The 22982-nt window shown below is 44.6% G+C and overlaps 1 protein-coding gene across 1 annotated transcript in view; it reads left to right on the forward strand.

The window, feature by feature from the left end:
* Positions 1-22982, forward strand: part of ptprn2 (protein tyrosine phosphatase receptor type N2) — a gene marked incomplete at its 5' end in the record, with an annotated part of 195280 nt that overhangs the window by 60652 nt on the left and 111646 nt on the right. The window contains 2 exons of the mRNA XM_080417441.1: positions 963-1049; positions 10945-11024. Coding sequence (XP_080273567.1) covers positions 963-1049; positions 10945-11024 — 167 coding nt within the window. The remainder of the gene's footprint in view (positions 1-962; positions 1050-10944; positions 11025-22982) is intronic.

The following is a 22982-nucleotide window of genomic DNA, read 5'->3' on the forward strand; positions in this document are numbered from 1 at the left end:
GGGCCAAATGTCCCCACTAGTATAGTAGGACTAGAGAAATGGACATTGTGAGGACAATTGTACTGGTCCTCACAAGAGAAATGGTTGTTTTATGGTAAAGATTTGGGGAGTGATAGGCTTACAATTAGGAAAAGATTCAGGTTGGGGTTAGTGTTAGGATTAGACAGTTTGGGTTAGACGTTATAGATTTTAGGGGTTGGGGTTAGTGTTAGGATTAGACATTTAGAATAGATGTTGTAGGTTTTAGGGGTTGGGGTTAGTGTTAGGATTAGACATTTAGAATAGACGTTGTAGGTTTTAGGGGTTGGGGTTAGACATTCAGGGTCCTATCTTGAGCGGCGCCTTATCCCTAATGCCTAATCGTATTGGCCATTTTTTGGTATTTTAAAATAGCCCATGTACAAGCTCATAACATGTAGATGTTGATATTTTCACTATTTAAAATGTTTTTCAAAATAAAATAAAATGCCTAATAAGATTAGGCATAAGGGATATGGCGGCGCGCAAGACGTTATAGGTTTAGGAGTCAGGTTTGGAGTTATGCCTGATTTATACTTAGTTGCATGCCGGTGTCGCAGACCAGAAATTAGACGATCTAGACGCCTTGTGAGCTTGTAGATCGGCTATTTTCAATGCCGTCCTGAACTTTTGATGTCCTCAGAAATATAGCAATACAAACCTGCGTGTGCGCGCATGCCCGCGCTTCTGTAACTGATTGGGCGCACACATGTGCACGTGCCTGCACATACATTCATTCATTCAACCATCCCGTGTATTTCTTTTTCTCGCGTGCAAGTGACCTATTTGTGAGTCTGAACCGAGAATGTCTGCCCTTACTGAAAATGTATAGCGTGTTTGTTTTTGTGTTTTTTTAACGGCTGAATTGCCGTGTGTATCCGGCATGGCTCTGAAGCTTCGTAAAGTGACACCTGGCTTCCTGTGTGTTTATCCCCCCCCCACAGCAACCTCCCCAATGACCAGGGCTTGGAGCTGATGGAGCGGGTAGCACAGAGACTCCACCTCCACACCACGGACCTCACCCAGCTCTCGTACGTATGGAAATAATAACACTCAAAACCCTGGCATCCATGGCAATATGTACTCTTACTGTATGTGCTACCCACTTGAACAAACACGTGTGCACAGTAGGCCTGACCTCGACTAAGTCGACTAGTCGACTGGTTAGTCGCGGGGGGTCCGAGTCGACTGCGTGTCTCTTAGTCGACTCTAGTCGGGAATTTTTTTAATTTTTTTTAATTTTTTTTAATGGCCAAAAATGTTTTAAATTGTTTTTTGGCCAAGTCTACACCTGCAACCACACGTAACTTCCACTTTATTCTTCTTATTCCTCGTCTTTGTATTGGTATTGTTTGTGTTGGAGCGCCTCAGTGCGGCTGCAGAGTTCATGTGCAACCTCTTCCAGAGAGAGATAGAGACACTAGAAACTCTGCTGGAGACACAAAACAAACTGTGTAGACTTGGCCCTTTAGAATAAAATGTATTTTGGCCCTAAAAAAAAGAAAGATTTATTTTAATTTTTTTAGTCGACTATTGGCAATTAGTCTCCAATTAGATTCGACTAAACAAATCCTTAGTCGGGGACAGGCCTAGTGCACACACACACACACACACACACACACAGACACACACACACACACGCACACGCACACGCACGCACACACACACACACACACACACACACAACTTGCAAATAAAAACAATTTACAAATGACAGATGCTAAACTATGGTTTAGCGTTTTAACCCATTAAAACCGGGAAAGCATCCGTGTCATTTTAGATCTTTGCGTTGGCTATTCAAAAATAGCAGATGCACAAGCTCACAGTTCGTGCCGCGCTGCAAGCTCGTACAACTGCTATTTTTGAAAAATAGTGACTACTGATTTGTTGAATCTGCCTTTTCTTACCTTTTTCAAGTAGTCACAGAATATTTATCTCCATTATGATCGATCCCCTGATGGTTGCTAATCACTGAGGGTTATACTGTGAGGTTTCACAAATGTCAACGAGGTCATCGCGACCTCGTTGACATTAATTGTCTGCCTTTGAAAATAGCATGTCTTGACCAAAAATACATAGTAAAAACTAAAGTACACAGAGCCGAGATACAGGATTTTAAAGTAATAAGTTAACCAAGAGGTGAATGGAGCAGCAAATCTTCGGATCACGATATCTTGGGTTGTGTGTGAGGAAAACCTTTTTTTTTTTATTACGTTTTTTACGTCAGTGGCAGTGAATGAGTAATTGGGTTAATCCTTCCAAGGCACACCCCCAAAAAACAGACCAGCTCTATAAAAAAAAATCTCCACAAATGTATTTTGTTTTGTGCTATTATTATTATGTTTTATTTTTTACCACTTTTTGCCTGGGTGTGCGTGTGCGTGTGTCCTTGTGCGTGTGCGTGCGTGCGTGCGCGTGCGTGCGTATGTATGTGTGTGGGGGGGACGAAGGTTTGTCCAGACACTGTAAGAGCTGTTCTGTGTGTGTGTGTGTGTGTGTGTGTGTGTGTGTGTGTGTGTGTGTGTGTGTGTGTGTGTGTGTGTGTGTGTGTGTGTGTGTGTGTGTGTGTGTGTGTGTGTGTGTGTGTGTGTGTGTGTGTGTGTGAGACACGAAGGTTTGTCCAGACACTAAGAGATGTTCTGTGTGTGAAACTGCTGCGCCGTTCCGCCTGGTGATCGTAGGCGTTTGTTGTTATTCTGACCTGTTCTGTGCATCTGACTTCTTCCAGGGAGAGAACGCTAGGCCTAATTACCTCCAGACACACACTGATGTCTCCATTGTATTCAAAACACTGCCTTGTCGCTGCTGTTGGCCCCTCCGCACCTCGTCGGGAAGACAGCGGTCGTGCCGTTAAAACAACTGGCAGTTACATAAAAGGAGAGAGAGAGATATAGAGAGAGAGAGAGATAGAAAGAGAATAAAACAAGGTGAGATATTACAGTTGATAAGACACAGCATGAGGCGGCTACAGGGCTGGACTGGGACATAAATTCGGCCCTGACTTTTTGGCCTAGACTAGCCCACCACAACCAGCGCGCAGATACTCTACCGCCCGCTCCGTCGAGCCACATACAAACACACATGCCCTGAATACCACCGCTTTTACTGAAAAACCTCCCTCCATGTTCTGGAGCCTTGAGTAAAATAAATGATAACTACACAATCCACACACAACTACACAACCTAAATCTGATAGTTAGCCTACAGTACTCACAAACAAGGAGAGTGTGTTGCTCTTATAAGGAGGATGCTGGCTAAAGCACATCATGGCACTGGCAGCAAGCTAGCTTACTCTAGGGAGTATGGACCTATTACAAACCTGGACATGAGCAGTAGAGGACTATTATGAATGAAGTATGAACATGATTACATGCAAAAATTAGTCTGCATGCAATCAGAACTTTAGCTGGTTTGCTAAAGTATAGAAAACAAGGGTAGGTAATAATGGTGACTGTGTTCATAAGTCCGACATCCCACTACTCCGACTACGTGGCTTCCGTGTGCGGTTAGGGTTAGGGTTAGTAATGTCGGAAGTCGGAACAATGACATGTAACCGGTAATAATGATCTGAGAATTGATCTGTTATAGACTAATTATCCAGTCATTTTGGGGCATACAGTATACAAGAAGTTGAAGGATAAATTAAGTCTGATAATGATGTACCGTGCATGTTCACATCATGTATACTTTACATTACTTAAGACCATTTTTCAAATATCAATTTCTTTTAACGTTTTGGACAAAATAGCCAATTGTACATCGAGGTGCCCAGATGTCCCTAGTGCCCACCTATCCTGTATCCTTAGCTATCTGGACATAGTTACTTGCAACGCACCACACACACCATGCAGAGTTTGCTGTTTAACATTCTTCCGATAGCTAGCAACTAGCCTTGATACAAGACTGTCATATATTATCCATGATTAATGTTGGATGAGGAAGGCATATAGTCATTCTGTTGTGTTCACTACATCACCTCCTAAACTTGCCTTCCGCAAGTGTGAACCAGCTGTGCTGTTTCTCTAGCCTGATTATCAGCCTGAAGCTGCGTGGAGCTTCAGTCTGAAATTGGCTGCAGTGTCGGCGATTGCAAGGGGGAGGGGATTCGAATTTCCCTAAACCAATAAACAAGAGATCCACGGATCCGCCTACATCTGACGTCAGCGCACAGCTTGTTTTAGCAGATATTCGCTGATTGGTTTGTCGTTAGACCCACCCCCACCTCCGACTCTCATTGGACGGTGCTGGAGGGTATCGAAGATATCCTAGGCTCACATTTCAACACCAGACCAAGAGACAGTCCACTCAGAGAGTGGGCGGGGTCTATGGTTTGGAACCAGGCTACTGTTTCTCTGTCTCTGCTGTACTGACAGACTCTGGTGTTGCACACCAAACATAGAAGATCTATAAGCCCAAAACACGTCAAGTGACGCGTTGTGGGCTTGTACACCATCTGTTATATGTTTGGGTGGGACTCCTGGGCCACTGTATCCCGTGATTGGCTGGTATTCAGATGATAGACAAGCCAGTGGGCCTATCATGTGATGTCTCTCTGCTCCGTGGGCCGGTGCTACTGAAGGATTGGCCATTTAAGATCGAGAGACAAACCAGTGGGCCAATTACACGATTTCTCTCCACTTAGTGGCCGCCCAGCCCCGAAAACTATAATGATTCTAAAACCTTTTGGTGTTTGGTGGACCACCGGCCCATTAATGGTCGGCCAGATGCCCGGTCCAGCCCTGAGCGGCTAATATTAATGAGCACGTGAACTGTCCTTGAACCTGGCTGAGTTGCGCCACTCGGTGGCTTGTGTTGTACATTTCTTTTTTCGGGAGGGGCGTCAAAGACCAGTGTAGCAGGCAGTGGAGATGTGTTCCCTAAAGATCTGACAAGGCTTTCTTGACGCTGCTTGCAGGAGAGGTGAAGTCGGGGTGGTTGGGAAGGAAACGCTCACAGCATACCATATGAACACCAAAAGCCCATATGTACTGCAGTCTGCCTTTGCAGCCGCGTACTGCAGGCAGACAGCTTTGTGTCTGAGATGATGGCGCCGGCTGAGGTGTTCGCCGTTGAGACGAGATAACATGAATGAATCCCATTTTAACCCATTCAAACCGGGAACGCATCTGTGCCACTTTGGGTTTCTTTGGCTATTAAAAAATTGCAGATATACAAGTTCACAGCATACCATTTGAACACCAAAAGCCCATAGCTTGAAGATCTGCTATTTTTGAATAAAAAACATTGTGAAAATGTGTGCAAATCTTTGAATATATATATACATTTGTAGCTAAAATAGTCCACGGACAAATACATATCATTTTGGGTGGTCCTTGACATGATAAAAGTTTGAGAACCTCATAGCAATATTTTTTTCCAAAAAAACATATATATTCAAAGATTTGCACACATTTTCATAAAAAAAGAAAAAAAAAGAAGCAGATTTACAAGCTCGTAGCACGGCACTCTGTGCCACGCTATGAGCTTGTAGATCTGCTATTTTTGAGTAGCCAAAGACATCTAAAATGACACGTTCCCGATGCGTTCCCGGATTGAATGGGTTAAGCACTTAAACCCTATATACTGTGCTTCTTTGGCTGGGTTCCCACAGGGCTCTGTACTTGGTCCCCTCCTTTTTGTTTGCCCTCTACACCAGTGATTCTCAACCTGTGGGCCCAGATTTTTTTTTAGCAAAAACTACAGATTTACAAGCTCATAATGCATCGCATCGTGACCTGTTGTGAGCTTATAGATTGGCTATTTTCGCTACTTTTTGCGTCACACTGTGATGCGAAAAGGTATAAAATATTAAATTTATGGAAAAAAAAACATATAAAGATGAAATAAGGAGGTTTCTGGCCAGCGGCGGCGATAATATTCAAGCTGTGAATGAGTTTGCGATGAGCGTGAACACCAGGATGCGTGTCAATCAACATCAACGTTGATCGAATTAACTTAAGCGTCACACACCTGTCAATTTTCATCAAACCACACGGATGGCAGTTCTTCTAGACACTAATGAATGGGGCCAATGACATGATAGCGCTACAATAACCCCGGGAGATACTTGACAATAACATGTTAGTGCTGTGGTGCTACTATAGTGTGTGAAGCTCTCATTGCTGTTGCTCCCACTGCATTACCTCAAAAACACGACTTCGGGAAGTGCGTCCTTGCTCTCCATCACACCCACTGCCACATTTATTCCATTCGGAAGAAAAGGCAAGGAGATGCATCCTTTTGTCAGAGATAACATTTTTTTTTCCAATCCTCAATCTCGATCCTTTTCATCATCAGCGATGAAAAGAGTATTTTTTTGTGTGGAAAGAGCAGAGATGACGAACACCCCTGCTACCCCGCGCTGCTGTGTGTGTGTGTGTGTGTGTGTGTGTGTGTGTGTGTGTGTGTGTGTGTGTGTGTGTGTGTGTGTGTGTGTGTGTGTGTGTGTGTGTGTGTGTGTGTGTGTGTGTGTGTGTGTGTGTGTGTGTGTGTGTGTGTGTGTGTGTGTGTGTGTGTGTGTGTGTGTGTGTGTGTGTGTGTGTGTGTGTGTGTGTGTGTGTGTGTGGCTGTGGCAGGTGAGCGTCTGAAAGCAGCCTGTGCTGCTGCTTGTGCTGCTGGGTCAGGACGCCTTGTGCTCATCATCAGCCCCTGACGAGAAAGGGTGGTTATGTCGAGGGAGAAGGGTGTCAGCAGGGTGACAGCCGAAGAACATCTCAGACAGAACATCTCTTGAGATGGAAAGAGACTGAAGCTTTTAGTCAGCTTTAAGGCCAGAATGTTTTGTGTTTCATGTTGCTGTGTTTAGCGAACACGGCACATTTTGAGCGCGATTTTCTTTAGTGATAGTAGCAGCAACGCATTGTAGAGATACTCTCTTAACAAGTAAAAAGGCCTGTATTCATCATTTTACTTGGGTAAAGGACCAAACGCATTGGCATCAACATACTTGCAGTACCAAATTAAAAGTACTCAACATTTTTTTGGAAACATTTAATGTTTCCCAAAAAAAATGTGTGGTTAATAATGTATATGTTTTGTAATATAAGAATTTAAAAACTAACTAGTAGTATATAAACTTTTCAAATAATTGTAGTGGAGTAAAAGGTACAATATTTGCCTCAGAGATGTATAGTACAAGTAGTGTTGGGCAGAAACCTCATATCTATTATTATTTTTGTTATCATAAATGAATGACTTCATACAAGAATGTCACGTAAAAGTAGTGAGGATAGCAGATCTACAAGCTCACAATGCAATGTGTTTTTTAAACGTTTCAAAATAAATAATAAGAAAGGAACGGTGTTGGACATACAGTACAAGGTTTCCACCCGACAACAACCATAAGATATTCTATGCTTTTGTAGATGACGTAAGTGTTTTACCGGTCAGAGGCACTAGGGGGAGTGGGCTGCACACTCACAAGTCCCCCCCCACCCCACACACACACACATACAGACATGCACTCTCACACTCTAAGCTGATGCAGCCCCCTACCAATCCATGCTATCTCTCACGCACGCACGCACGCTTGCATTACTATACTTGTGAGGACATCAACATTTTAGGACAGTGATTTTATGAAAAAATGTTTGGGCATTTTATCCGTAAGACTAAAGCTGAACAAATTGCAGATCTACAATCAGCAGTTTTTTCCAGTGCACGTCACCAGCACGCAACTACAAGTATGAACCGGGGGTAATTCTAATCCGGCTAACTCCTAAACCTAACCTCTAAATGTCTAATCCTAATCCTAACCACAACCTGAATCTTTTTTCTAATTGTAAACTTATCTCTAAAAAACAGGAAAATGGTCCTCCAAACGTCTATTTTCTCCAAAACGTCCATTTTCTCAAATTCTACTATGCTTTTGGGGACGTTTGGTCCTCACAAGTGTAGTTATACAACACACACACACACGCGCGCACACACGCGCACGCGCACGCGCACGCACACGCACACGCACACACACTGCCTCACCAGCGAAAGCTAATATGAAGTCCAAGTTTACACATCTGATAACACAGGAGATGATGTGTGAGGTTCAGCTGATACCTTATCTGCCTTAACTCTATCCCCCTGCAGGGTGGGGGATGGAAACATTATTTAGACTGTGTCTGTTTGTCTGGTTTTGAGAAGGAAAAAATAAATAATTTGAGATGCATCAAAATCTGCTGCAGAACATCTCTGGCAAGGAGAGAATGGGTGAGTCAGGGGGATAGATTGTGGAAATATTGACATTTGCCAGAGCAAACGGAGTACCCAGGTGAGGGGTGCTGTAGGTGGTACGCAGTCTTTTGGAGTGTGTGTGTGTGTGTGTGTGTGTGTGTGTGTGTGTGCGTGTGTGCGTGTGTGCGTGTGTGCGTGCGTGCGTGTGTGTGCGTGTGCGTGCGTGCGTGCGTTTGACAAAATATGGACAATGTTACGAAGGGCCAAGCTCAGATTACTTTTCAGCCTAATTATTCAGAATACCCCAGACCACAGAAAATCCACTGAATGTTCTAAGTTCAGGTTTTTTGGGTGTAATTGAGGTCATAAAACCCCAAATAAAACATTGAAAATAAAAAAAGTGAAAATGAATGTCATGATACCTTTAATTAAAAAATTAATGGGACCATCATTTACTAAACGCATGTCTTGATGATTTAAAAAAGATTTTAAACTAGCGATTGAAAACATAAAGTGTTTATGAAAAGGTTTACTAAGGTAATAAACTAAAGTGTAAAGTTAGGCCAAAACCTCATTGACTTCTATTGATATTATAACGTATTGAAAACGGTAGACGGTGAAGCAGGCTGAACGAGAACCCCGAAGTGAACCTCAATTCCAGCGAAGGGGGTTTGCCCCCCGGCTCTATACCAGCGGTTATCAGCCACTGGAGTAGTGTGGTGGTGTTCACCTGCAAAAACACACTGCCCTCCAGCAATGTGTTAATGTTTTCACTGTTTGTTTTGATAGACGGGGGACGTTTTTGGGGCAAACAAAACAAACAGTAAAAACACCAGAATGCAGTGAGAGGACAATGTGTTTATGCAGGTAAACACCTCCACACCACTCCAGTGGCTGATAGCTTCTGGTATACAGTAGATGTTTTAAACATTAGGAAGCAAGCCCACATAAACAACTACACTTTATAGAAACAAGCCCAAACATGATATGCAGTATCATGGCGTCTGGTGGTTTTGGCACAAAATAGTTTCAGACGGTGGTCCATGGACAAAATGCATATTCATTTAGGGGTCCTTGACCTGAAAATGTTTGAAAACCACTGGTTTAAACATAAGGAAGCAAACGCAGATAAACTGCACTTTAGAAACGAGCCCAAAAAAGCCTGCAACTACCAATATTTACAAGCGACTTTGTAGAAAAAACAAGCCCAAAGCTGCTTATTATCATTGGTGGAAAAAGTACTCAAATGTTTTACTTAAGTGAAAGTACCAATACTGCAATATAGAAATACTCAAGTAAAAGTCTTGAGTAAAAGTACAAAAGTATTGGTATCAAAATGTACTTAAAGTACCAGAAGTAGAAAGTACTCATTATGCAGAATGTCCCATTTCACGTTTTCAAATGTATACCAATCTTTTGAAAATAGCAGATCTACAAGCTCACAATGCGTCGCATTGCGTCGCATTGCGAGCTTGTAGATCGGCTATTTTCAAATGGCCGAAATGTATATACTGTAGGGCTGAAGTAGACATGTATGTTTTGTAATAATAATCTACTGTAAATCTACAAAGTAACCAGTAAGTAAAGTTTTCAAATAATTGTAGCGGTAGTAAAAGTATAATATTTGCCTCTGAGATGCAGTGGAGTAGAAGTGAAAGTGCAGAAAATGTACTTAAGTACAGTACTTGAGTAAATGTACTTAGTCACGTTACACCACTGCTTATTACAAGCAACTTTGTGCAACTTTTTTCTACGGACATGGCAACCCTAACTTTGCACCTGGCCCGTCCGTGTGCCTGTCTGTCCGTCCCCGCCTCTGTACTGTATAGCAGCGTGACTGATGGCGACCGGGGAGCACAGGGTCACGCCGCGCTAGCTGGCAGCGCCTGATGAATCCCCGCCCCTCCCCTCCCTTTGCTTCATACACTCGGCTGGGGAGCGCGCCACTAAGTACACTTCCCTGAAGCGTGGGGCGCTATGAGAAACGAGCACATAATGGCCCGGTGATGGAGAGGGGGCTGGTGGGAGAGAGGAGAGGGTAACAAGGCAGACGTCTCAACTCACCTTCCCGCGCGCGCAATCATCCGTTATTCCAACCCCATGTGTGGTGGTGGTGTGGGAGAGAGACAAGCCAGCCCTCCGTTTTGTACACTCTTTGGAGGAGTCACAAATGGAGGAGGAATTAACACTGTGGATTTGACTAGTCATTGATTTTATTCTCGTTCTGGGTGTTTTCGATTAACATTTAATATCTCTTGGGTGTCGAGCTTGTTAAAATAAAGAAATAAATAACAGCTTTTCCAATTGATTTCTTACTTATTTTTTAATTTTTTATTTGGTGCCTGGCCCTTTCGTATGTCTATTTATTTATTTTCTACTCACTGTTACTGTCAAGATACACAATTTATTTTGCCCCGCACTGCAGGGAGTTATTACAGAGTCTGCAGGGGTGGTTAGATTTTATTTCATGCTCTAACCTCCGGGACCTTAAACATTTATTCTGCCCCGGGAGAGGAATGTGTTGCTGAGTACCGGCCACACACGAGGGGGGTGTGTGTTTGTGTGCGCGTGTGTGTGTGTGCGTGAGTGTGTGCGTGCGTGCGTGGGTTTGGGGGGCTTAATGTAAGTTTACTGTAAAACTCCCTCACCTGAAAATGAACCCACTGTGTCCTTTTACTGTCTTGTTAGATCCAAACTTTTTATTTTTCTCTCTCTCCACCCCTTGAGCCTGAATGCTGAATGCTGTTTATCTCTTTACAGTGTACTGGGTCCGGCTTTGACATTCAGGGTGGGTCCCAACCCAAGCAACGTGACCACGGCTGACATGATCCAAGTGGCGGGTAAGACCAGTTTGGATTTACTTTGATTTTGACACACAAACAACGAAAAAACGAACACGTGGGTTGTCTCATATACACTGTAAAAGCATCAGCGTTCATCAGTGGTACAAAAATGGGGGTCAATTTGGGTCCATATTTTTACACTTAAAGGAATAGTTCACCCAAAACATTACTTATTTTCTATCAATTAAACACCCCATGAAGCCTTGAATTCATGGAGATTTTTTGTTTTTTGACGCATTCCTGAGCCAATAATTTGATGACCGGGTGTATTTCCGGTAGGAGACTCAAAGAGACTCCTTTGAGTCTCCTACCGGATACATTAGCATCTTTCTGCCGGTAATCAAATCGTTGGCTTAGGAATGCGACAAAAAACTAAAAAATCTCCATGAATTCAATGCTTCATGGGGTGTGTAATTGATAGAAAATAAGTATTTTTTTGGGTGAACTACTCCTTTAAAGTTCAATGAACACCGAAGCTTTTGCTGTGATGGATAACGACAATAACATACCACACGGCGTCAAGTCCAAAGCAACACGTTATGGACATGCTTCATTGTGATTCATGTCATTTTTCACCGCCACCACTGCCACTCTGTCACTCTCACTATTTCAAAGTAATTGAGAACACAGATTACTCCCCGCAGATACAGTAGATAGCGCAATGCGTTCGTCTTGTTCAGACAAACCCCTGTATCCCAAAGAAGATTATCTGCACGGCGCTGGCTGACAGATGACCATCAATTACTGGAGATGATGAGCACGGCATGTGCGTGCGCGAGCCTCTCCCGTCTAGATGCTGTACATGTACGTACGTGTGTCCATGGAGACATACAGAACGTGTACACAACTCACTAGCGCGCGCACACACACACACACACACACACACACACACACACACACACACACACACACACACACACACACACACACACACACACACACACACACACACACATACGTTTGTATTACTATACTTGTGAGGACATGAACATTTTAGGAAGCCAATTTTATGCTTGATTTATTTTTGTGGGGCATTTTTAACCGCAAGTCTAAAGGTCATTACACACCGGCGATTATGCGAATATACGCAAAATTCGGACTCGGCTATCGAAAATAGCCGATCTACAAGCTCACAGCTTGTAGATCTGCTATGTTGTGGTGTTTGACATCGCAGCACAACTAAGTATAAAATAGGGGGCAATCGAATCCCGACCCCCTAAACCTGACCTCTAAAGGTCTAATCCTAAACCTAACCCCAACCTGAATCTTTTTCTAATTGTAAACGTATCTCTAAAAAGGATTTCAACCATTAAAAAAAAAAAAATTCTCACGAGGACCAGGTAAAATGGTCCTCACAACATCTATTCTTCAAATTCTACTATTCTTGTGGGGACGTTTGGTCCTCACAAGTATAGTAATACAAACGCAAACACACACACACACACACGCACGCACGCACACACACACACACACCGTTGCAGCAGCAATCCCAGAGAGGGTCTGTTTGCTCTTGTATGTCCGACGATCTGACAGGCGGGGACAGGTTTGTGTGTGTGTAGCAGCCCGAGCCAATCATATCGAATGCGTCTCTGTGTGTGTGTGTGTTGCATGCATACCGCATACGTGCGTGCATACACGCGTGTTTCTGTTTGATGTGGACTGATAGAGCCGCTGTCACACGCAGAGAGGGAGGTTGTCAGTATGCAGTGCATCCGCTCTCCCTCGTCTCCATTGTCTACGCTCCGATCAGCCCCGCGCCGCGGGCGGTCGGGCGGGCGGGCGGGCAGGCCGCGCGCAGATCGCACGCACAGCGTTGTGTGATGTGTGTCGACGTCCTTGCTTTGGTCGGAAATGACTTTGAGAAGCGCAGCGATGCTTCCCCCAACAGTCAATATCGCCGCCCAATATCACCCCATTGAAATAACACGCCGGTGTTGTTATTGGCTGAAAGGGCTGGGCTTGTGCATGCCGTGCGGTGTTGTTTTTGGCAACCATCTTGTTTCCTGACAGGGACGTGTCAGATGACGGCTAATGATACGATGACACTCTCAGAGTTAAGTGAACACTCTGGATTTTTACAGTGTGGACGTTGGAATTTGGTTCAGAGATTGAGCGTGTGTGTGTGTGTGTGTGTGTGTGTTTGTGTATCTGTGTGTGTGTGCCAGTGTGTATGTGCACGTGAATGTACATTATGTCGGTGAGTGTACAGTATTTGTATGTACGGCCATTATTATTGTTATTATTTGTTTGTTTAACCGAATGAAATCGAGAGAGCATCCATGTAATTTTTGATTTTAGCTATATATATAGCTAAAAACATATATTTTTTCAGAAAACTCTTTAGAACACTGGTTCTCAAAGATAGCAGATATACAAGCTCACAGCGTATCACTCTGTGCCATGCTGCGAGCTTTTATTTCTGCTATTTTTTAAGAAAAAAAATTTATCTAAAATTCTTCTTCTGGGGGTCTCTGGCACAAAGCATCTTCAGATGGGGGGGGGGGGGGGTCTGCGGCCAAATACATATTAATTTGGTAGTCCGCGGCACGAAAAGGTTTGAGAAATACTGATTTAAAAGGCATTTGTAGAATCTGTTTGTGTTACTAACCAACCAGACAAATTTGAATGATTAAAAGAAAATTCTGAGAAAAGGCTTCGAAAATTAGGTTTCAGATAAAGTCTTTTGCACAACCTAATTAAAAGGCTCAGCGACAGGTGTGTGTGGGTGGAGCAGTACATGTAAGGAGAAGGAGACACCTGCACACTGTTTCCACTTGCTCAATAAACACTCAAGAATGTACTTTGTTATCGACCTTTCTTTCTTTTATTTATTTTCCAACAGTCTGATAGCGCCCACTCAGGAGGCCAATTGTGTACCGTTTTGCACCTAGTTTTGTCTTCCCAAATTAAGCGTTTTTGAGCTCGTTATGTTGATTTTCCAGGGTGCACCTGGCCACAGGAAGTGTGTTTATTGTGTTTATGTCGTTATTTAACATGGGAATGTGTTGCTGGGTTATGTTATGGGACTGTGTGTGTAGTGTTGTGTCATGGTGTTCATTTGGTGATTTTATGTTGATATGTTTTGATGTAACACTGTGACTGTGATGTCTGTTTGTTCTGATCACGTGATCTCCCCAGTGTTGCCCTGTAAGCTTATTATAAGCAAGTAAGTAGCAATGTGAGTCATGCGACGCGTTGTGAGCTTGTAAATCTGCTAATTTCAAATAGCTGTAGCCTAGTCGCTTGTTTTGGGCTTGTTTTCATAGACCTGGTTGCTTAGTTCTCTCGCAAAACCTGGCAACACTGGCCCTCCCTTTTTGCATTGACGTTGAGTTAGTTTGGGTGGTAGTTTTGCGTGTTAGGCTTTGTCATACAATAGTGTCTCGTGGCAAAAACTGCCATTTCTCAAGCGTGGCGTAAGCTTGTAGATCAGCTGTTTTTGCTGCGCGACACCACAGTATGGCAGTGTTTAAAACCGAGTTAAAAAGAAGCTTAATAGGGTGACGCTCATTGCAATACTATTATAAGCAAAGATGGCTGCCAATTTTTTCGTTTGCCTGTGCATAATTCGGGCGGAGCTGAAATCATGGTTCGATGACAGCACTGCACTTATGTTTGGAGTATGGTTACAGTAAGACCACAGTGCGCCAACATGTCCGATTTCAACCCCGCCCAAAAAATCATAACTCAGATATGGTGAAAAAAAATACAGTTTAACTCATTCCCTGCCAGACTTATTTCTGGCTGTGTTTGCCCACTGCCAGCGATTTAGTGTTTTTTATAACTTAAAAAAAATCACAAATGTTTTTTTCCATTATGATCGCAAGTGCAATCGTTTCTAAACACACAGGCGAGTTGTGCACGCCGCTCAAACAACAAACATTCCGATCGGGCGGAGTCTCTCTCCTCCAGCCCAGTGTAAAAACACCATGTTTCGCTATGTGAACGGAAAACTCACTTACTTTTTTCACCTCGCCACAGACCTCGCTAAATCCCTTATGATCGCGTGTTCAACTGTTTGTAGACACACAGGGTAGTTGTGTGAGTGGCCCAGAGAAGAAACTTTCAATCGGCAACATTCCATTTAGCAGTAGTAGCAGTTTCAAAACAGCGTCGCTAAACAGCATTCCACGGCGGAGAAATGCAAAGCCGAGAAAAGACAGTTTTAGAGGGGGACCTAAACAGGAAGCGGACGGAACCGAAAATCTTCGATTTGACGTATTTCCGTATCCGGGTGTGCTACAATGAAATGTGTCACTGCGAGAGATGAAGGAACGTGAGATCTTGTTTAAAAAAAATCTTTTTCAAAATTACGCTTTTTACGTCCTAGGCAGAATTGGTAATTGGAAATAATTACGTTTTTTACGTCCTAGGCAGGGAATGAGTTAAGTGGTCTAACTCCATAATTCAGTAAAAGGTGGTTCCTTTTACATGTTTTCAGCCATGTCTATTTAACACGTATATAATGTGTTTAGAGCATGTCATTTTAGGCAATTTTTTTTTTTAATCCAACATTTTCAATGATTTCCCAAAATGTTGCGACGTGACACCTTGTGAGCTTGTAGATGAGCTATTTTTGTTGCTATTTTTGAGGCGTTTATTTATTTATTACCCTCTTTTCTCTCTTCTTCCCCTCTACCTTCTCTCTGACGTGGCTGACTTTGATGAGGCGGTACGGGGGGAGAGCTAATGACCAGCGTGAGCCGGGCTGAAATGTCAGATCAAATGTTAAGTCAACACGATCGTCAGCTCTGGCCCATGCTGATGAATTATGAATACCTGCCTTGCCTACCTGAATGGTGATTTGTAAGAGCTGTCAGGAGAAGCAGCCAGAATTCGTCAACACCACTTAGAGGGTCTGTTGTTCACAGAGTAGTTGAAGCAACGGACGGCTATATCCCGGATGACATGAATGACAATGGACATACAATCTCCAACGTATACGTATGTAATGGTTTATTTAATGTGATGGTAACTGTGGCAAAGTAGTCTGCTAGACCTTGATATTAACATGGATGGTCTGAATGGAAATCCGAAAAATGAAACTTGACAGCCGTGCCCAATGGCCTCCTGGGTAATCCTGGGCAACCCCTTTTGCCTTTTGTGTGACTGTGCATGAAACAGATATGACCCCCTGATGAACTCATCAAAAACCCCTTTTCCATGTTCCAAATCCATTCCATTCTGTCCTTAACCTGGCCATTACGGGCACTGACTGCCAACAGCTTCCACTGGTTCTGTACACGGAGGACTTGCTAATAATGGAATTTAATTTAGGCTGAAGAGGAAATATTATCCTGTTTGATACCACCGAGGATCCATCAACATTATGCCATAGTTTTCATGAGGTTGCAGGCAAAAAGTGCATGACCTTCTGATTAATCTGTTAGTTATTAATGACCCAATATCACATTAACATTGCAATGTAACTTCTATTCAAGTCTTATGCTAACGGTGTTGCACACATTTAAATTCTTTACTGATTTATTTGTGACATTGCACATTTAGTGTACTTGGATGGGGTTAGTTTGGGCATTTCTTTATCAAAACCTTGAAATATTTTTCACTACCACAACAGGTCTTCAATCACCGTAAAAGCGCGGGTCGATTTGGGTGCATTATTTTACACAGAGTGAAATGGAACACTGGATTCGACTGGTGTATTATGCATGTGGCACCATCCAGCAGAGTAGAACCGCTTTATACTGTCCATCTATCTGGCCATCAACTTTGTGTTTGATGTGCTGCAGCTCTCCGCTGAAAAGAATAGACAAAAGGGAGTTGGTTGAAAGGCACGGGGACAGTATAGAAGGAGATTTGATAACTCAATGAAAAGCATCTTTTGGGCAGCAGCAGGTTCTTAGCAGGCTGTGTCCTGAAAGGCCTGCTGGGAGGTCTGACTGTATTAGTGGAGGTAGAGGCTCTTGTGTTCTGCTCAACTGGAAAACCACAGGACAAAGACCTGCACTGCTTAATCCCTGCTCGGCTGCAAAACAAAAGAGAATGCTGCTTTATCAAAACTACAAGGCATTTTTTGGTGTGCCAGTGTGTGTGTGTGCGTGCGCGTTTGCCGGTTGCAAACGTCGAGCGCTCGCATGTTTGAGTGTGTGTGTGTGCGCACGCATGCTTTTTGGGTCTTCTTTTTTTTTTGCAGCTGTTTTCATACAGTGCCAAGAAAATGATTTACTCAATATTTGATGAAGTGGCAGCCAAGCTGTTAACACCAATGTTTAAATCACATTCAAATGTGATGTTAAGAACTCGCCTTTCTCTCTCTCTCTCTCTCTCTCTCTCTCTCTCTCTCGCTCTCGCTCTCGCTCTCGCTCTCTCTCTCTCTCATTATCCCCCCCCTCTCTCTTTTTGTCTCTCTCTCTGGGAGTGATTTATAAACATGTAAATCACTTTCACTTGGGGGAAACTGGATCTGTCAAATTTGCTTTTGATCACTGTCGTACGTTGTGAAGCAACGTGTGATGGATTTTTCCATCTCCCAGTTTGCCTTTTTGTTTGTACACATCACAATATGTTAGTACAGTACATGCACAGTATGTATCAGAATAAAAACAACAACAACCTTATTTAAAATATTATAATAACCACATGAATCCTAGGGTCTCTATTCTGGGGGCGAGCATTTGGCGAAATAGCGGATGTACAAGCTCACAACATGTCGCGACACGATGTGTTTGTGAGCTTATAGATCGGCTATTTTTGCAGCGCAGAGATTTGTTGTAGAGGGAAATAAGGTGCAGACGCACTATAGAGCCCTGGAGGACCCTGGTTCAACTAGCCATACCCTATATTAAGTGTAACTTCACTGATGCAGTGCTGTTACACTACGTGCGTGTAAGACGTAAAAGAATATGGTCATTATGATTTTACCTTTTTTTTAAATAAAGGCATGTCACTATCATGGTCAAATCAACAATCAAAGTCAACAGTTTGCCATGGGCATGCAGAAGGAGCGAGTGCATTCTCCGGCAGCGGCAACAGCCGCGGAACGTCCGCGGAACTTCCGGTGGAGGAGCGGCAGCTCCCGGCAGTGACTGCCGGCGGTGGAGCGTCAGCTGCCGGCGGAGCAGCGGAACTGCCGCGGAAACTGCCGGTGGAGGAGCGGCAGTCGCGGAACTGCCGGTGGAGGAGCGGCAGTCAACTTCTTTTTCCGCCGATAAAGTATAGTTTTGGACCATGACGGAGCCGCGCCGAATCAGCAGACCTTGAGGCCAAGGAGTCGCGCCCGAGCGCCTCCAGGCGCGAGTGCCCGCGACGACCGGCCGATGGTCTGCTATTCGACTAAGCGGCGTCCGAGTTATGTACCGATAGGCACAGAATCGTAAATAATATTAGTGGGGACTGCGTTACACAAACGCAGCACACTCCCAAAGCTGACGCCACCGGCAGCTCCAGCCGCCGCCGCCGCCGCCACCGGCAGCAGCCGCTGCCGGAAAATGCACTCGCTGTCCCTCTGGGCATGAACACATTGGATTACAGCTATTAAGTCCCTTTTCTTTAGCCATGTGAGCCTGAAGCCATCATCCATGAATGATATACACAAATCAATCATAAAAAACTCTCACTCCATAAAGCCTTGCCCGGCTATCTTTTCTAAACATGGTGGCACAGGAGGACGCACTCCTTCATTTTTCAAAGCAGTGCTGTGAGTGTACGGACACGTCTCCACTCTCCAGGAGGGCACATTGCAGAGTCATTTCCTCTGGTGGTGTGTTATGTTATAGAATAAAATTGGCAATAGGCTATTCAATACAGGAAACGGGCAATGCACCATGTTTAGTCAAATATTCTTTATTTATGTGATGAAAGTTTCAGGTTTTCCGCTTCCTCTTCTTCATGCCGCAAACTTGATGGACAATGCCTCTGACACAAGAATGTTTAGGGCCGTGACAAGCAGTGGTGGAAAAAGTACTCAAATATTTTACTTAAGTAAAAGTATCAATACTACAATGTAGAAGTACTCTGTTACAAGGAAAAGTCTGGAATTAAAAATGGACTTGAGTAAAAGTACAAAAGTATTGGTATCAAAATATACTTAAAGTACCAAAAGTAAAAGTACTAAAAAGTTTGAAAATAGCAGATCTACAAGCTCACAACGCGTCGTGAGCTTGTAGATCGACTATTTTCAAATAGCCTTGTTATAAAATAGGACTAAAGTGGTTAATGTATGTTTTTTAATGTAATAATGTATATCTGCAAAGTAACTAGTAACTCAAGTTTTCAAATAATTGTAGTGGAGTAAAAGTATAATATTTGCTTCTGAGATGTAGTGGAGTAGAAGTAAAAGTATAGACAATTGGAAATACTCCAGTAAAGTAAAAGTACCTCAAAATTGTACTTAAGTACAGTACTTGAGTAAATGTACTTAGTTACTTTGCACCACTGCATGCAAGTGACGATAGTTTTCAGCCACTGCATGTATCAACACCTGATCCTTTCTTACGCTGTGATTGAGATGAACTCTGTTGTGAAATGATCCATATGGTCAGATCTGCACGTTTCTAGGTTAGATTGATAAATGAGGGCCAGTATCTTTATATTGATGAGCCGCTTGTCACATAACCTGCTGGTCATATACTTCTGTAACCTCACACCGGAGCATATACCGTAACCTGATTTATACACGGGCGTGGCACACCGAAAATAGCAGATCTACAAGCTGACAACGCGTCGTGGTGCAACGTGTGTGCGACACCCTCGCGCAACTACAGTAAGCATCACTCAGGCTGATGACATTGAATATGCTAGGTGTCTGGTGTGCCGTCTTAATAAATGTGGTCAAGGATGGACTGGCCAAAGACTGGATCTTTTAGTGGCTATATGCATCAAACAACGCTGGGACGTGTTGAGTGGATATGTATCAAACACCACGGTGTGTGTGCGTGTGTGTGTGCGTGTGTGTGAGTGTGCATGTGCGTGTGTGTGCAAGAGGTGGTGGTGGGTGGGAGCTGGCGGAGGGCACCCCTATTGTCTCAGCTGTCACGGCTGGACGACCCCCAAGCCCTGTCGAGCCCCTCAGAGGCCTCAAAGGCCCCCGGGCAATGTGTCCGTGGGCCCCCAGGCCGTGAGAACCCCCGGCCCCTGGTCAATGAACACTGGGAGCCAGGGGACCCTGGGAGCAAGTGCCTTGGCCATCTGGAGCCAGAGAGCGGAGACCCTGACACACGGCTGTCACCCGGGGGACAGAGGCGTGGAGACGCGGGACGCTCTTCCTCCCTGTGTTTGCTTTCTGTCTCTTGTCTCTTGTCTTGCTTTCTGTCTGCTCATCTCTCTTGCAATGTAGATTTCTGTGTATCCCTCACACTCTGGTTCTCTGTCTGTAACTCTCTTTATCTTGCACTCCAGCACGCATGCACGCACACACACACACGTGCACACACACACACACACACACACACACACACACACACACACACACACACACACACACACACACACTCACCACAGGGCATGACACCAGAAAAGGAGGAGTGAGGAGAACAGGGTGGTGAGAAAACTGCAGAGAGAAACTCAAGGCAAAAGAAGTGAAGAAAATAATTTAAGAAATAAAACAAAACAAAAGCCCCATATGCAGGAAGAGGGAAGAGCCTGATGCATGCTGGGTAATAACCATGCTCTTCTACCCACTCTGTCTATTGTTAGGTTGTTGTTCTTGGTCTTTATTTTGTTTTGTCTGAAAAGAGAAATGAGCCGGGTTACAGTACATCACCTCTGTTCTCTGTCGATGCGTATATCTCTGTCTGCACAGCCCTCTCGGTATTGTTTGTTTCTCTCACTCTGTCAGTCAGTCTGTCAGTCAGTCTGTGTGTCTGTCTGTCTGTCTGTCTGTCTGTCCAGCCCTCTGTGTGGGAAGCCGCCTTCTCAGGCACATAGCAACATCCTGAGCATTGGGCGCTAACACTGGACCTGACTTTCTCTGATCTGTAAGCCCTCTCATACCCCCCTAACCAACCTTCCACACCCCCACTTCTCCCTCCCTCTCTCTCTCTCTCTCCCTCCCTCTGCGCTTCTCACACACACACACGCACGCACGCGCGTGCGCACACGCGCACATGCACATCCGCATGCAGACACTTCTTGGGCTGAAGGGAAAACATGGCAACTGTGGCTCTGTCTGCGTAATGGCGGAAGCTGCCGTTTTAGAGTGCTATAGTCTTCTCCAGCTGAGGCGATTAGCATAGATCTCCCATGCAGACGGAGTTGACCTTCACTCTGGCAAACACTTGTCAAAATGCCAGCGATAATTACCTGCCTCTCTCTTCACAAACAACACCCTGGTTCAACCCACCACCGGCATGGCCCTATATAGACGATGCTTTAACCACACGATTCAGGATATATGCAGCGTCTGCAGCAGTATATAGCTGTATAAACCGCCGTGTGATGTTTGTAATGGGGACGGCGCACTGTGCAAGGAATTCCACAGGACGACCACGGTTCTCAAATATTTTCATGTCAAGGAACCCCCAAATTCTAATACTCTAATTAAATATCAACACTTTACTATGTGGACCATCAACCCAAAATAGACCTTCACGAATTGGTGAGGAAAATGGAAGAAAGGTTCAGTTGAACCTAGTTGAACGTTCAAGAAGCAGAAGCATTTAGATTGAATGTTTCCTTTATCCTCATCTTGCGCTAATGCACGCAACTGTTTCGCCAGGTTTTATTTTTGTTGTTTCTCATAAGCGTGCATCCGTTGTCCGTCAACAACAGAGCCGTCTGTGCCTTGACTTCTGTGCTCTGACTGCGCTCGCTTGGTGTGGGCGGGGCTATCCGTCCAGGATGTGACGCAGTAACTAGGGGCGTCGCCAGGCTCCCGCCCCCCCCCGCTTCAACAATATGGGAATAGGCAGTTTGCCTCAAGGACACCCTGGGGGTTCCCCAGAACCCACTTTGATCTACACAGGATTCAGCAGCTTTAAGTGTCTGGACAACACCCCAAAACGCATATCGTGACTTCTTAGAGTCAAATGTGACCAAACGTCAAACGGTGCCGTCCCGGGCACTTCCGCACTCCAGGAATGCGGAAGTGCCGTTCTAAAAACCCAAGACGTAAAAGGGTAACGTTTCCACCAAAAAGCAGTTGAAACGACGGAGGCACTATACAGTACGTCTAAAGCGGACTTGAGCCACGAGGAACGTTGCGAAGTCCGCTTCAGCCACTCAACGCGGTTCGAGTTAATGTAAGGACAGAATTGTAACTCATATCCCCCCTAGTCAACATGTGCCGTATTTGACCCCCCCTTCCTCTGTCCCAAAAAGTCGCCCGTTTGCCGTCTTGGGAGTGAGAATGTGTTGGCCACGTTTTGAATGGTGGTTGTTGTGTGTGGTTTTTTTTCCACCGCAGAGATTATTTTTTTGCGGCCGTGAGCCGCACCGTATGTCACAGTGCATTAGGATGGCCACCATGTTTCGGCACCGTATCTGTGTCGGATGCCTGATTCCCTGCGTGTTCACGCTTTAACATCTGTATCAATGAGCGTAGAGGTCAGGGAAACATCCCCCATTTAGCTCCCTCGTCCCTCCTTACCACCCACCACCTCACCCCATCACTTCCCCCTCTCCCATGGTGCTCACCCCCCCCCCCCACCTCACCCCCATCACTTCCCCCTCTCCCATGGTGCTCTCCTCCCTTCTCTCCTCATCGCTGACTGCCCTCTCTGGTTGACTGCTTGAGCGTGCTCAGTTCGGTGATCAAAGTCTTCCTCGGTCTCCTATCCTTCTTTGTGTGTGTGTGTGTGTGTGTGTGTGTGTGTGTGTGTGTGTGTGTGTGTGTGTGTGTGTGTGTGTGTGTGTGTGTGTGTGTGTGTGTGTGTGTGTGTGTGTGTGTGTGTGTGTGTGTGTGTGTGTGTGTGTGTGTGTGTGTGTGTGTGTGTGTGTGTGTGTGTGTGTGTGTGTGTGTGTGTGCGCGCGCGCGCATAACGTTTTGTGTGTAATCAC

This window comes from Gymnoscopelus braueri (assembly GCF_963280865.1).
Source record: "Gymnoscopelus braueri genome assembly, chromosome: 21".
Lineage (NCBI taxonomy): Eukaryota > Metazoa > Chordata > Actinopteri > Myctophiformes > Myctophidae > Gymnoscopelus > Gymnoscopelus braueri.